Here is a 16,409-nt window from a genome sequence, read left to right as displayed (position 1 = left end):
AGCTTGAAGGTGTACTTTGTTATTATTGATTTGAATGTGATTAATTTTTTACATTATTGATGTTGTTTACATTTTAAATGATATATCGTGTAATTTTTTTATTTATCTGTTCAATTTCAACATTGTGGAATGACCTTTTCTTTATGTTAGTTACACGGATAAATGACTATTTTTTATACTATTTACAATTTAAATAAATGGTTTTTTTTTAAAAAAAAAATTACTTTTTATTAGGGGTCCATTTTTATTATTTATTCTGGGCCTCCAAAATCTCGGGACCTGCCCTATATAGGGGAGTGTCACCCCTAGAACGAGTGTTATATGGCTTCCCAACATTCCGAACCAATTGTTTTATCTTCTTCTTTTGACTTTTAGAAATAACAGGGGTGAAAGACTTCTCTGGTTTCTCCACATCACGGTCCAAGCTTGTTTAATCACTTGAATGTCTGTTTTGACCACCTCATCAAACTCATCATCCGGCAAGATCACAATCTTTTGCGTTGTATCGAGTATAGCACGAGCAGAGACATCAAAGTCGATAGTCACTGAGATAGAAGATCTACCGGAGTGAAAGGTTTTTCAATTTCCACCGCATCAGCTTGCTTCACAAATGCTAGCTACATATCTGGAACACTAGAGGTGTTATCGTTGTTTCGATAAAGAATAATTTAGTTAATTGTGTTTAAGAAAATATTTTTTTAAAATGGGAAACATAATTCAACATCCTCCTTTTTTTATTTTTGTTTCATCACTAACTAAAATTCACACAATGAAACCTTCACAAATAAAAACATATGAAGTGTATGCACTAGTCACCCGTATTTTTGTAGCAGCTCAAATGAAGTGAATATATATTATTTTTTTTTATGTGGACCATAACATTTATAGCATCTGAAACATGGGCAAACACAAGTCTACAAGTAAATATGCAAATTTTCTAAATAAATAAAAAAAAGTAAATATGCAAGTTCCTTGGACCCTTTACTTCTAATGAACAACGAGAAGCTTCAATAAAATACCCTTTTCTTAGAAATAGTAGAATAACATTAAAATTTGATTATATAATACTTGGGTACACCGGTCCCTTTGATAGACCAAGGCGAACTTCCATTCCATGATGCATGTCCAATGGCCGCACAGTCTCTGATTCACGACTTCCGGTAACAGTCTCCAAACCTAGCATTGAAGAAGGAATTACCCCAGAAGGCCTCTGGAACCTAGAAAGTATTTGTCTGGAACCAAAGAGGTCTATATATATTGAGCAACCAATTGGATAAATAATTAAAGGCGCAAATATTATTTAGGACTGAACTTTTAGGCTGGATTAAACTCAATGTCACATCTATCGATCATTATATTACATATGTTGATCTCGATCTCTCACAATTTTACAAGGTATGCCTTAGTCTAACCTAGCTTCCACCTCAAACTTATGCTGACTTACACTCAGAGTAATTTTTTGAAGTCACCCTCCTTCCATCACCATTATCTCCATCTCGAATTTCGATCATCCACATGTTGAGAATAATGCCTAAATATATTTTTTAAGATTTTATGTTTAAAAATATTTTAGATTTATATTTAAAATAAGATAATATTAGAATTTAAGATTTATAATTCAGTTTAGAATATGTAGGATTTGTTTAGAATTTATATGATTAGTTTGTTATTTAAAAGATATGATTTGTTTTTATGAATAATATATGAGAATAAGAACATAAGAACATGATAGTATTCTCCATGTAACAATATATTTTCTTCTTCTTTTTTTAAAGATAAAAATATACCTACCAAATTCCACAATAGAAAAACGCAAAAAACCATATCAATGACATCAGAGCTCAAGTAAGGACATCTGAAGATGGAAGAAGAAGGAGAAGATTATGAAGATGAAGAAGAAGAAGACGAAGAAAAAGAAAAAGAAATCAACAATAACTCATAAACAATATTCATAACCACAAATACATCTTTATGTGTTACATGAAATATACACCATGTATTACATAATCCATTATCAATACATGAAAGAATGAAACATACACATTTATTACATAACCTATAACCAATACATGAAAAGTATCCTCACGTATGATATGAAGATGAAGAGAATAACATCTATGGATGACAACCTACTATTACAAAAATCACACTCATTCGTGAAGGATGTGGATGAACAACAACAAAAATCAACATGAATCTCAAATTGGATACGATACAAAAATATTCAGTTAAGGATGAGTGTTGAACAACAAGAACAACAAAAATCAACATGATTCTCAGGTTGGATACAACACAAAGATATTCAGTCAGAAAGAAGTGTTGAACAACAACAACAACAATAACAAAAAATTCAATTCAAATATCAGGTTGGATACAATACAAAGATATTCAGGAGGAGTATTGGAAGGAAGAAAAAAAAAAGGAAAAACATTGAGAATAATGTCAAAATATCTTTTTGAAAATTTTAGATTTATATTTAAAATAAGATAATATTAGGATTTAAGATATTTCAGTTTAGAATTTATATGATTGATTTTTTATTTAAAAGATATGATTTGTTTTTATGAATAATATATGAAAATAAGAACATGAGAATATTCTCCACATAAACAAAATATATCCCACCAAATTCTACAATACAAAAAAAAAAAAAAAAAAAAACCATATCAGACTGCAAAAATCATATCAGACTGCAAAAACCATATCATCATTCTGATATGATTTTTTGTGTTTTTGTATTGTAGAATTTGGTGGGATATATTTTTATGTTTACGAGGAGAAGAAAATATATTGTTACATGGAGAATACTCTTATGTTATTATTCATATATTATTCATAACTATATGACTTTTTATGTTTACGAGCAGAAGAAAATATAGTGTTACATGGAGAATACTTTTGTGTTCTTATTCATATATTATTAATAACTATATGGCTCTATATATAGAGTCACGTACAAAACAAATTATATCTTTAAATAACAAACTAATCCTAAAAATTCTAAACATATCCTTAAAATTATAAACTGAATTTTGAAATTTAAATCTTAAATTCTATTCATATTTTAAATATAAATCTAAAATATATTTAAATCTAGAATCTTCAAAAAGATATTTAGGCATTATTCTTAACCAATTCATCTCCTTCTCGGAGCATTCCTTTCACTCATAATCAAGTAATAAAGTAAGATCGTCTCCACAGGAATTGTATGTGCAACAATTCAGTTATCGCTAAATTAAGATCAAAGCAATAGAGTCACAATCCGCAAGTTACGTATCCCTACAATAACCCTTTTGGTTGAATAATTATCATCGTTTTGAATAAAAAAAAGAAACTCCCGTAAACAATCGATATCTAGATCAATTTCACTAATGCGTATACTAATGAAAAGTATTAAACATAGACGATAATTAAATGATTAATAAAGACTGAATTGCAATAATATAATAGCTAATTACATGGATCAAGTAGTTATAGGGAAATTCATTTACTCAACCTAACCTAAGGAAATTAGTTACTCAAGCATAATTATAACAAAAGAGTTAGAGAATTACACATACGAAATAACCTCGTTAAAACGCGAGAAAAACTACTCCCAATTGTGGAAGATTGCCTTCCTAGAGAGTTGTTGGCTCTCCTTCCTTCTTGCTCTGCGAAGGCTGCGAACTTACGAAATTAGAAATGGAGAACAAATTCAAGAAATGACTTTAAATCTTTGTGTACTGACCCCTAATCGAATTATTTGGGATTCAGAAGTGAAGGAAATTATTTTATCTACTAATAGTGGACAGATTGGGGTATTAAAAAACCATGTGCCTATTGCCACAACTTTAGATATAGGTATTTTGAAAATAGACTTAATGACCGATGGTTACCAGTCGCTCTGATGGGCGGTTTTGCTAGAATAGGCAATAATGAGATCACTATTTTAGCAAATGATGCGGAAAGGGGTAGTGACGTTGATCCACAAGAAGCACAACAAACTCTTAAAATAGCAGAAGCTAACTTGAATAAGGCCAAGGGCAAGAGACAAACAATTGAGGCAAATCTAGCTCTCCGACGAGCTAGGACATGAGTAGAGGCTATCAATACCATCTCGTAACAAGTTAGTGCAGCCAAATAAATTAAAATTGAAAAAAAAAATAGATAGAATAGAAAAAGATAGAAAATTACAATAAGAAAGGGCGAAGAGAAAAACTTATTAGATATCGAAATCAATGGTATGGTACCTAATAAGTTCTAGCTATACCTTACCTACTATTGGATTTGAACCAATGGCTCCTGCCGTATGAAAACAATACTCTCACCATTAGTTAAGTAGGTCATTTATCATCCTAAATAAAATAAAATAAAAAAGTACCTGTCTATCAGATTAATGAATTTTGAATGTTATATTACTTATTCTAAACAATACCAACACAATAATACCAACGCAATATCAATTAAAGAGATGGATCATATGTAATATTCATCTTGACCAGAATTTGCTTAAAGTTTTATGGATCATGTAATATTCATCTTGACGAGAATTTGTTTCTGTTCGGTAATCGGTAGAAACATAAAGTTTTGTGTATGAAGAGCACATATAGTATGGATTGAAGCAAGCCCCAAGGATTGAAGCAAGCACTAAGGACGTGAAATAATCACTTCACTTCGACAAGTACTTCTAAGACAATGGGTTTGCTTGTTAAGATAAATTGTTCATCTCTAGTATAATACATTATTTATCTTCATCTAATTTCTTATCAAATAGTAACTCTCCTGTGTTGATTTTCAAATGATATTAATGTTAACACAGAGTGCATTAGATTATATAATTAGGTCTAAAAAAAATTAAACTTGAATCTTAGATATGCATTCACTAATGAATAACTCATATTATCATTTGTCTTAGAGAAATAACATAAAATATACCTCTTAATATTATGCCCTTGGAAGAAAATTGAACTATTGTTCAAGTGGCCTAGGGTTTTATGTTTGATTATCTAATCATATTTGACAAAACCCAAAATTTATGTTTACAATCTTCAAATTCAAGAATTTCACTTTGATAACCAACAATGCAGCAACAAACTTCAAGCAGAGGACACGGAGTCTATGGCATGCTACCATGACAAAATCTAACTTTGGTTATTCAAGAATCCAAAAGTGTTTGGTTTGGGACATGCAGTATAAAGTGAGAATGAAGTAGTTATGTTATACGGTTATACCAAAGCAAAAAGAAAGAAAAGCATAAAGACAAAGTGACAAACTACAATTGTAGTACATACTACAAATGCATTGTGTTTGTACTATAGTACTTTGTGGATTGGTACAAAGACAACAAAATTTCCTATACTCATCCTCATCCAAAATAAATGATGAACATGAGAATAAAGTGGGTAGAGTTTTGATGACTATATTGAATAAGTCAATGTATTAAAATGGAATATCTTAGAAGCCCGTCATGTTTGACCAACCACGATCTAATACAAGGAATGATTCTACTACTCTTATTATTAGAGGTAAAATTTAGTTACACCGGTTAATTGTTCTTATATAGCCAATAAGAGCAACTAATTGGTGTAACTAACTTTTACATCTAATACTTATGCATTCTTAGAAGCCCGTCATGTTTGACTAACGATCCGATACAAGGAATGATTCTACTACTCTTATTATTAGATGTAAAAATTAACTACACCAACTAATTGTTCTTATATAGCCAATGACAACTAATTGGTGTAACTAACTTTAACTTTTACATCTAATATTTATACATTCTTAGAAGCCCGTCATGTTTGACCAACCACGATCTGATACAAGGAATGATTTTACTACTCATATTATTAGATGTAAAATTTAGTTGCACCGATTAATGGTGTAACTAACTTTTACATTTAATAATACTTACCGATTAATGATCAAAAGAGTTAGCTGGATGTGTTTCAACTTTCAACCAAGTAGGAGGAGTGATGCAAATACAAACTGAAGGCCAAAATCACAAACTAATAATGTCAACTATAGTATCCAAATTTAACCAGAGTTAGCTGAAAAATTAAGTTAACTGAGTGAGCTTAACATCATGATCTACTTTAAAGTCTAAATGATGTGATTCATTGAAGGGAAGGGGGGATGAACCAAACCCCACACCACCTTTCCCTCAATAAGTCTATCTGATCACCCTACTAGGAACACAGCACTCTTGCAGAACTATTCAATTAATGCACTACTGTCCAAAATCATATATAACCATTTACACAATCAATCAACCACATTGAATATATACACAACTAAGTAAATAAATAGTCAAACAAAAACATATCTTACCATAAATTTATGCATAATATAGAACAAGGCTGCAACCATTTCAAATTAAACTTACCTACTTTAAGAATCAAAATTAAACTAATCTACCAAAAAAAAAGCAGATAATAGATAGACAGATTAAGATAAACAAACTAACTAATTAGTACAAAATCATCTAAAGATAATTAACAACATCTGACTCTGCTAGGTTTTTTAGAAGCAACAAACAAATGATCAAACATGAACAATCCTAGCTAACCATGCTACATGTATTCTTACAACAAAACAAACACAGTCAGAAGTAGAACATACTGCACAAGAACAAGTCAGTAAGATTAAACACCATTAATAATAAGTTTCACTTCCTAGCACCTTTCTCAGAAAGAAGGAGGAGGAGGACGAGGAGGTGGAGGACCCCAAAACACATCATGTGGCATTTGAGTACCATTATGCATCAAATTTGGTGGCAAATTATACATAGGCATTGAAACTTGTTGATGTTCACCTAATTCCAAACCTTGAGAAGAAGTAACTGCAACGGTTGCTGAATTCACACCAGATTGTTGTTGTTGTTGAACTTGCATTTCCTCTTGTTCACCACCTTGTTCATCTTCCAATGGCAACCTTTCATAAGTAGCATTAGCAAAAGTAGCTGCAATAACCATCACAGGTCCAGAAGCAATCAAAGACCCCGCCACAGCACCACCAACAACCTGCCCCTGACCACCAGCTAAATAAACAGTCAATCCAGTAGCACCAGCCGGCGAAGGAGAAGGCAAAAAAGCCCCCGAAAGCGACAGTATCTCGAATCTTCCATGAAGAGTAATAACACCACCAGGAGCAGCAGGTTGCCTAAGCGTCACATTAGCAACAATGCCACTCCCACTTAAAACCGACACACCGCGGTGACGCCGGTTAGCAAAAGTTGCTATACTCTCCGCCACATCACTACCACTGCTGATTTCCAACACGTGGCTTCGAAGCGCGTTGGGAGATTCTTTTGTTATAACAATAGGCGGTTTGGGTTTGTTCTTAGAACCTGGTGGTCTGCCACGTGGCCTCCGACCACCGCTACTACTTCCTGGCTCAGATGGGTTTTGTTCATCATTGTTGTTGTTATCATCTTCCTCGTTGTTGTTGTTGCTGCTGCTATTAGTTGGAGTTGAGTTCGCAGCATTGTTGTTGTTTTCCATCAAATCTTCTCTTTTCAAATCTTCTCTCTGACTCATTGCCGCATTATCAGTCCACCAACGATTAGCCATAACTTTTTTCAATCTCGAAAACCAAAAGATTTACAAAATCTTTCTTCAAATACAGAAATCTAGTTTCTAAAAGAAACAAACTAACTTTGTTTGAACTTGAAGACTCAGATCTATTAATTGAAAAATCAAACAACCTTATCCAACAAAGATTCTATAAATACTTTCTTTTTTTGCATGTAAACCCTAACCACATAAATAAAATAAATAAAATTACTCTAAAAACTAAAAAAAAGTCACATCAAAATAATGAATGGAGATTATGACAGAAGAAAAATAAAAGAGAAAAAAGATAGAAGAACAAAAGGGAAGCTCAAGAAACGGTGTTTCTGCTGCTGCGGTTGATTGAAGTACAAAGAAGAGAAGAGTAACCTCTCAGATGTTAGAAAGGGTGTTGTTTGTAGATGAAAGATAGTGTTTGTACCTCAATCTATGCCACAAAAAGGGGTCAGGGGTTAATTGGTACGGTTAGAAAAGTACTGTATCTATGCAGTGAGGGACCCTCTCAATATGTGTCTGGTCTGGTTTGGGTGTGAGTTGTGAATTATTTTCGTTGTTTTTGAAAACGAAAATGAAAACACCGTCCCTTGAAATTGTAATTTTTCTTGCCTTTATGATAAAAAGTGGGTGGTTTAGTGAGAAGTGAAGTGAAGGGTGGTTTTGGTGTGTCTCCTTGGTAAGCGGTTATAGTGTTGTGTTCAAAGTTTTCAACTTCCGAAGTAAGCAGAAACCCATCCACTTGTTGTTGTTGTGTCACTTACTCGTGACCAGACTATGTTCAAAACAAGATTAACATTACAATGTCACCGCAACTTGCGCAACAAGAGAGTAGTGTGTACTCTTCATTATGTATGCAAAAAAAACACAATGTCTTCAAAACTTACTGTTTGAATTAGACTACTAAGTAAAGTTCGATAAAAATATTTAAAAAAATTATATTAATTTTTTAAATTTCAATATTAAATACATTACTTTTAAGACAGTTATCTTAGATCATCTCCGGTTATGTACCTATTAGGTACTTATATATGTACTTATTAGGTATTACCATTGGAGCAAAATCGATTGAGTACCTAATAGGTACTGCTTCTCAAATAGGTACTCTCTCTCTATCCTCATTATAATATGTTTTTGTGGGACCTACTTATAAAGATGCAGTATTATTGATGAGATATAGAGTTATTAGTGGAACAAATTTAGAATTTTTTAAGAGGTGTTGGGTTGAAGTGATTGAGTACTTATTAGGTACTATTATTAAAAAATAATAAATGAGTGATGTGTATACGTGAGACTTAGTTAAGTACTCAAATTTGGTGAGCTTCATTGTGGATGCTCTTAATAGATTAAGTTCAAGTGGTTAGTAAGATTTAGTTTATTAAATTTCAATTTTGACTTTTTTTTACTATGATATTAGTACGAAGTTTTCGCCATCATTAGCAATGACTGATCTCCGTCGAGGAACTTATGGAGCACACAAAGTGGGTACTTCCCTTCCGACTGAATTTTCTCCATACGTATGAGCCAATAATAAAAACTCATGACAGCATACTTAAGGGGACCAAAACCTTTGTCACTTGGACTAATTCATTGTTGGTTGATTAAGATAATTTTTTATTAGATTTTATTTACATTTTTCTTAATCTTATTGAATAATGATGACCAAAAGAAAAAGTTACTAGAACAGTTTTCATTGAAAAATTGTAAAATAATAAAAAAATAATTATTGAAACAAATTTTGATGTTATATTTTTGTGTTAAAAGAAAACTTTAATTTTAAAATTTTATCACCACTAAATTTGTAATTTACAACCCACCGAGGGTTAATTTGGTGGTGAAGATTTAGGATATTCGTGTGTACTTTTTTTTTCTAAAGTTTAGAGTTTGAATTATCTCATGTTTTGGACTGGTTCATACAGGGAAAAGTTTTTGTTTTAATTGGAATCCCGCTAATGAACATCATGATTTGTGTCTCTCGGATTAATTGGTCCTATGGCCAGATACAGGAGCCTTCAAAAGAGAAATTGTGATTTATTTTTAGTTGATATATGTGAAATGGAAAATGCGTGTAATATGTAACTACTTGTAAGTAGAGTTGTCAAAACGGGTGGTACGAAAGATTTCGGGCCGGCTCAGTTGGGCTTCGGGCTTTGTCGGGCCGGACTAAAAAGCCCGGATAAAAATGGACTACCAAAATTAGTGCCCGAGCCCGGCCCGGTACGAGTTGTTGGGCTTTCGGGCCGGCCCTTTTTTTTTTTTTACTTCTAGTGCTGAAACTCAACATTATAAATAGGATTTTTAATTCTCGCGTGTCCTATTTTTACTCATCCGCTATTTATATTATATATATATATATAATAATTTTCGCGCGCCGTATTTTTACGCATCCGCTATCAACGAGTTTCTCGCACGCCCTATTTTTACTCATCCGCTACCTACGAGTTTCTCGAGCGTCATATTTTTACTCATCCGCTACCTACAACTTTCTCGCGCGCCCTATTTTTACTCATCCGCTGCGTACGAGTTTCTCGCGCGTCCTATTTTTATTCATCAGTTACGTACGAGTTTCTCGTGCGTCCTATTTTTACTCATCCGCTACCTACGAGTTTCTTGGGTTCCCTATTTTTATTCTTCCGCTACTTAAGTAGCGGACGGTGTTTTATAATTTATATTACAAACTAAGTTCAAATTATCCAAAACAAATTATTTATATTTTTTTTAATCATAATTTTTTCAGGCTTGCGGGCCGCCCGCGGTCCATTCGGGCTAGCCCATATTTTAATCGGGCTTTATCGGACCGGGCTAAAAGGCCAGGAAATAATTCGGGCTAGGCTTTTCAAGGCCCGAGCCCGGGAAAAAATTGGGCTTGGCGGGCCGGCCCATTCGGGCTAGCCCATTTTGACGACTCTACTTGTAAGGTAAATAGTGTACTCACTTATAATCTCCCTCACGCTCACCACTATTAGTTGTTGAGGCAAAATGCTAAAGGTGTATGGAACAATTGGTAGTAGGCTAGTAGCTCACTTATAAAATCCTAAGGGTCCGCTAGTAGCTCTATTGGTTGTGGGAATGAATTGATAATATATTTGAACTTATGGGTAAGTGGTTCGTTTCCCACAGAAGGTGAACACTCTACTAGAGAGGGGTAGAGAAGATCGTGAGGTATATCGTCGAGTTTGCCTACTAAATAAATAGAAAAGAGGTTTGGGCTGTAAGTACAAAAGTGTTTTTCGAAAAAACAAATTTGCAAAGATACTTTGGAGTGTAAATGAAGTGATAGTTCCACTTTCCTCTCTCTCTCTCCCTCTCTCTCTCTCTCTCTCTGAATGTTCAATTTAGCAACATTCCAAAGTTCATGAAGATCTGAAGCAAGCTCATAAAGTTCATCCAAGATCTTCATAAGTGAGACTTTGAGCAAATGACATGTGTCAAAGTGTTATTTTTCAACCTACAACGGTCATAAAGCCTATAACTTCTTTAAATAAACGCGTGTAATGCTCAACATTGAAGAGTAAGAAAGTAAGTCAGTAAGTGAATAGTGCTATCAAGCAAAAACTTCATAAAAGTGTTTAAATTCAAAATCTCTTTAGAGATCATTTTCTTCATTTTTTTTGTTGAACACAAAAGCTCAAGGACTCAAGAACACTCAAAGTCAAAACGTAGTATTTGGATTTCAACTATGAAGTAAGGATGTTAACCAAAAAGTTTATCACATTTTACTATCGAGTATAAAAGATTCTTGAAAAAAGAAAGTCTTAATTATAGTTTTAGTCTCTCTATTTTATCAGATTAGCAAAATTAGTCCGCTATTTCAATTTTCTCTAGTTTTGGTCCCTTAGTAAAAAATTAAAAATTAAAATACTAATGATGTGTCATATTTTGAATGGTATGACAATCAACTTAACGATGTGGCACATCCATATAGATTATTGTAATATTTTTATTATGTTGAATTATAAAAAATCAATTACTTAATTGTTTAAAAACATTTAAAAAAAATTCAGAAACAAAAATCAAATCTTCTCCCTTTTCTTCCCCAATTGCCAACCCTGTTTTTCATGGTCTCATTCTGATTTTAAAGAGAAGCAGCTGCAGGGATCCAAATTTGCTGCAAAGTCAATACCAGACAGGCAAAAAGCTTTCAACTCCTAGTCAGTCCAAGAATGACCATATTGAAACCAACCCTTAGTAAATACTAGTAGTTACACATTTTATGTTTGTTGCACCGGCATATACAAATCATAAATCGAAAACCTACAACCTAAAGTATAAGAGAAAATTCGATAACAAATAAATTTAATAGAGACCGAGTACGAATAAGGTTAGAGTGATATCCTACATGTATAGTGAACGAAAATCAGAAACCAAACCCAAAAATTGTGAAATTGGTGCATGAAATTTAATAACTGAAACGACAAAGAAGCGGAAGCCATCGAAGAAGAAAATGAAGCGGCAACTTCGAACAAGATGAAGAACAATAGAATAAACAAAATAAAAATCCGAAGTGAGAACGAAGAAGATCTTTAATTTGATTAATCGAATGAGTTCTGGGCAGCTTGTGCCTCAATGATGTATCGCAAAATAGGGTTGATAATTGGGGAAGAAAAAGAGAAAGATTTATTTTGGTTTCTAATTTTCATTTTTGAAAAATCCACTCGATGTGTCACATCATTAAAAATAGGACACATCATCAATATTTGAATATAAAAATTGACCGAGGGATCAAAATTGTGAAAGATTTAAATCAGGGGACTAATTTTGCTAATATGATAAAAAAAGAGAGGGATTTATAAAAAATCAAACACAAATTATTCTAAATAATGTTTTTTTAAGTGAAATTATCACCCACTTCACCTCAATCATTAATTAATACAATGTGTCTTTTTTTTTTTACAACCCTGGGTGTGTCTTTGGTTGGTTGGTTTTTAGTTTGAATTTTTTGTACCATCTTTGGTTGGTGAAAAATTGCACTGCCCACTCGTGTATTTATTGACCATGTGCTGTACTTCCACATTGGGATTTTGTGTAAGACATTTTTAGATTTTGTGTATGAGATTTTCTATATTGAATTGATGAATATTTTCTTATTTGTAAAATTTGAAATTAAGTTTTGTCAAAATAAAAAAAATTTGAAATTAAGTTCACAAAAAGTTTCGTAATAAAAATGTTCACATAATTTTTAAAAGTTTTTGCTATAATTTGTCAAAAAAATAAAATAAAATTTTGCTATAACTATAAAAAAACGTTTTTGCTATAATCCTCTATAATATTTTCCATATAAAATCATAGGATTTTTTTTAAGGAAAATTAAGGATAGACTATTTTTTTTTAGGGTTAAATATATATTTTTTTTAAAAAATTTTTTTAGTCCCTATAAAAATTTCAGCAAAGTTTTGGTCCTCAAATATTTTCTATCATGATTTTTTGTCTCTGCTTTTCGGTCAACTCATCTATATCATTAGAATTTTTTTTGTCGTCATGTTTAGTGTATTATTGAAATATCTCTTACAAAAAATTAATTTTTTTTAACGAGCGATGAATTAAATATGAATTTTAAAAAAAATCATAAATAATTCATCTTATGTGTTAAAAAATTCTAATTTTTTTATGGGAAAGGTTCTTATAATAGTATAAACATGTATAAAAAAATCATAAAAAAATTGGAAAGTACAAAAGAGTTAGATTAAAAGTTTTTTTTTTTTTGATGCAAGAGTTAGATTAAAAGTTAGGACTAAGAATTGTGATAAAAAATATTTGGAGGACTAAAGTTGCTAAAATTCTTTATAGAACTGAAAACAATATTCAAGAAATTCATAGGGAGGGACCAAAAACTTATTTAACTCATTTTTTAATAACAGCATCTAACATTAAAGATTGAGTAAACAACTTCTAACTTCTAAGACTCCTGGTTTCATATTGATAGTGCCATGGACTAAGCCACACACATTACACATATCCTCATAAGATGCAAAATGAAACTTGTAAAACTCGCGTCCTAAGAGCATCCACAATGGAGCACTCCATTTTTGAGTACTTAAATGATCTCACATAGACACATCATCAATTTATTATTTTTTTAATAATAGTATCTAATAGGTACTCAATCCCTCCAATGGAGCATTTCTTAAAAAGTTCTAAAATGGGTCCATCAATAACTCCACATCATTAAAATTTGAAATTTAATTTAAAATAATATTGCCAAATTAATTTTTTTTGAATATATTAAATAAAGTGGGTCCCATAAAAAGAAGAGAGAGAGAGTTCTTATATTAGAAGTAGTACCTATTAGGTACTAAAATATGTTGTGCTCCAATGATAGTACCTAATAAGTACCATGAGTGCCTAATAGATACTACACCATTGGAGATGGTCTAAAGAAATCATCTTCCACTACCTAGAAGTTACTTACTTGAATATATAGCAAATGAAACTTTGTTAAATATATAGCAAATGATCATGAATGTTTATTTTGCAATCCGCAAGACCCTTCTCATACTCTTTTTGTGTTATTTCAATACATAGGGCCCTTGATTGTTGAGGGAAGGAATCTGGCTTTTTTGCACATCACAAGAATCATAAATGACCAACGCAAACAATTGTAACCGAACAATGGCTGACTTCGTCGGCATGTTGCAACCACGCACAGAGAAATATTTAAATAGGCACAATCACAAATCTATAGTATTTAGACACACACAATAATATAAAAAATAAAATAAAAAAGAAATGACATGATGTGACTAGATTATTTTTTAATAATTTTTTCAATTGATGTGAGTGTGCCTAAACATTTCTTATTTATTTGGGTTTATGCCGGTCTTACTTGGACACAAACCATTGAAAGCATGACTTTGTGCTTGGTTGGAGTAACTTTTAATAATATTTTCTTTTGCTTTTATTAAAAAATAAAATTACATGGGTACCTTGCTAATTTGAGTAATAAAAGTTGGGCATGTATGGAGCCGGAGTGGGGCAGCGTGCTTATTGTTTCTGGCTTTCTGCAGCGAGACACATCACTGTCTGCGGACAAGACAAAGTACCGAGTGCCAATATCTGGATTTTAGTCTCCATAACATAACTTCACCATTAACTCCCCAAAACTAAAACATTGTTTATTTTATTTCAATGGCTATTTTAAAACTCAACGGTTAAATAAATACTTTCTCCATTCTTGATTGTTAGTAGTACACGTCTTTGTACAAGAGTCCATATTTCAAAATTTGTTTTTAACCGGCATCTGAATGACTAAGACTCAACTCTCTTCGGTAAAATTAAACTATAAGTTAGTTTATAGTTGATAAGCTAGCTCAGCTAACTTATAGCTGATAGCTGAAAAGTTAGCTAATTTAAATGAAAGTTTTTGGTAAAATTAGATTTTAAAATGATTGATAAATATACAAAGATATAAATGGACATTTATATGTAGTGAGTAATTTTTTTTTAATGGGTAGTTTTTTATTTAAAAAAAAAATAAAATTAAATCTGCACCACACAAGATTGCACCCAAGATTGATTGAAATTGTTTCGGACCGACCAAAAACTCAAATATCTAAGTGATCCATGTCATCTTAACTCCATCAATATCTCTACTAAGACGTGTCATCTTCAATAGAGCTTCACACGTAGTGTATAAATTATAACTCCGAAGTATAATGCATCATTGAATATCGTTAATTTTGACGAGTCTCAATAACATATCAAATAATTTTTAATTTTTTTTTTTTAAAAATTATGAATGATCTATATAATATAAATTTTCAATCCAACAGTGAATTTTGTAAAATTCGTATTCGTTATAATGTTATTCATTACTTGTGCATCATGCACCACTTGAACTACTTTTTCATATTAGATGAATGTATCGTTCAGTTGACCAAAAAATAAAAAAAAAGGATAAAGTTTTTCTAAAAAAAGGAGAAGAAATATAGGAATTTGAGAGGAGAATTTTAAATAATTTATTATTTTCATAATTCAATCATACAATGAAATTGAAAAATTTATACAATTTTTTATTTGTTACAAGAAATTGTACGGTTACTATTGTTATAAAATAATATCTACATGCATACTTGGGGGAATATTTATCGTATCATTAAAATAAAAATTTCAATAATACGATAGGGAGTAGTAATAAAAATGGTAAAGAGCCCAAATATTTAAACATTTTTATTTTTATTTTTAGGCAAAGGAGAAGATGACAAACCAACCATCTGCACCACACAAGATTGTAACCAAGATTGATTGAAATTGTTTCGGACGACCAAAAACTCAAATATCTAAGTAATCCTAAGTCCATCAACATCTCTACATCTCCACTAAGACGTGTCATCTTCGATAGAGTTTCATACATAGCGTATAAATGATACCGTCATAGGTCCAAAGTATCCTTACAATGCATAATTAAATATCGTTAATCTTGACGAGTCTCAATAATATATCAAATGATTTTTATTTTTATTTTTAAAAATTATGGATGATCTATATAATATAAATTTTCAATCAAACGGTGAATTTTGTAAAATTCGTATTCGTTATAATGTTATTCATGACTTGTGCATCATGCACCACTTGAACTACTTTTTCATATTAGATGAATGTATTGTTCAGTTGACCAAAAAATAAAAAAAAAAGGATAAAGTTTTTCTAAAAAAAGGAGAAGAAATATAGGAATTTGAGAGGAGAATTTTAAATAATTTATTATTTTCATAATTCAATCGTACAATGAAATTGAAAAATTTATACAATTTTTTATTTGTTACAAGAAATTGTACGGTTATTATTGTTAGAGATCTCTTATTGTTATAAAATAATAATATCTACGTGCATACTTGGGGGAATATACACATATCCTTAATTTGTGCTTTG

The 16,409-nt window shown here is 31.5% G+C and overlaps 1 protein-coding gene across 1 annotated transcript; it reads right to left on the bottom strand.

Annotated features, from left to right (window-relative positions):
• Positions 1-6,218: 6,218 nt before the first annotated feature.
• LOC123918227 (AT-hook motif nuclear-localized protein 15-like) lies at positions 6,219-8,405 on the bottom strand. Its single transcript, XM_045970224.1, has one exon. The coding sequence runs from the start codon at positions 7,548-7,550 to the stop codon at positions 6,666-6,668; it is 885 nt and encodes a 294-aa protein (XP_045826180.1). The 5' UTR covers positions 7,551-8,405; the 3' UTR covers positions 6,219-6,665.
• Between the last annotated feature and the right edge of the window lie 8,004 nt (positions 8,406-16,409).

Source organism: Trifolium pratense, linkage group LG3 (assembly GCF_020283565.1).
Source record: "Trifolium pratense cultivar HEN17-A07 linkage group LG3, ARS_RC_1.1, whole genome shotgun sequence".
Taxonomy (NCBI): Eukaryota; Viridiplantae; Streptophyta; class Magnoliopsida; order Fabales; family Fabaceae; genus Trifolium; species Trifolium pratense.
The sequence above is the reverse complement of the archived record's forward strand: the minus strand, read 5'-3'. Positions and strand labels throughout refer to the sequence as shown.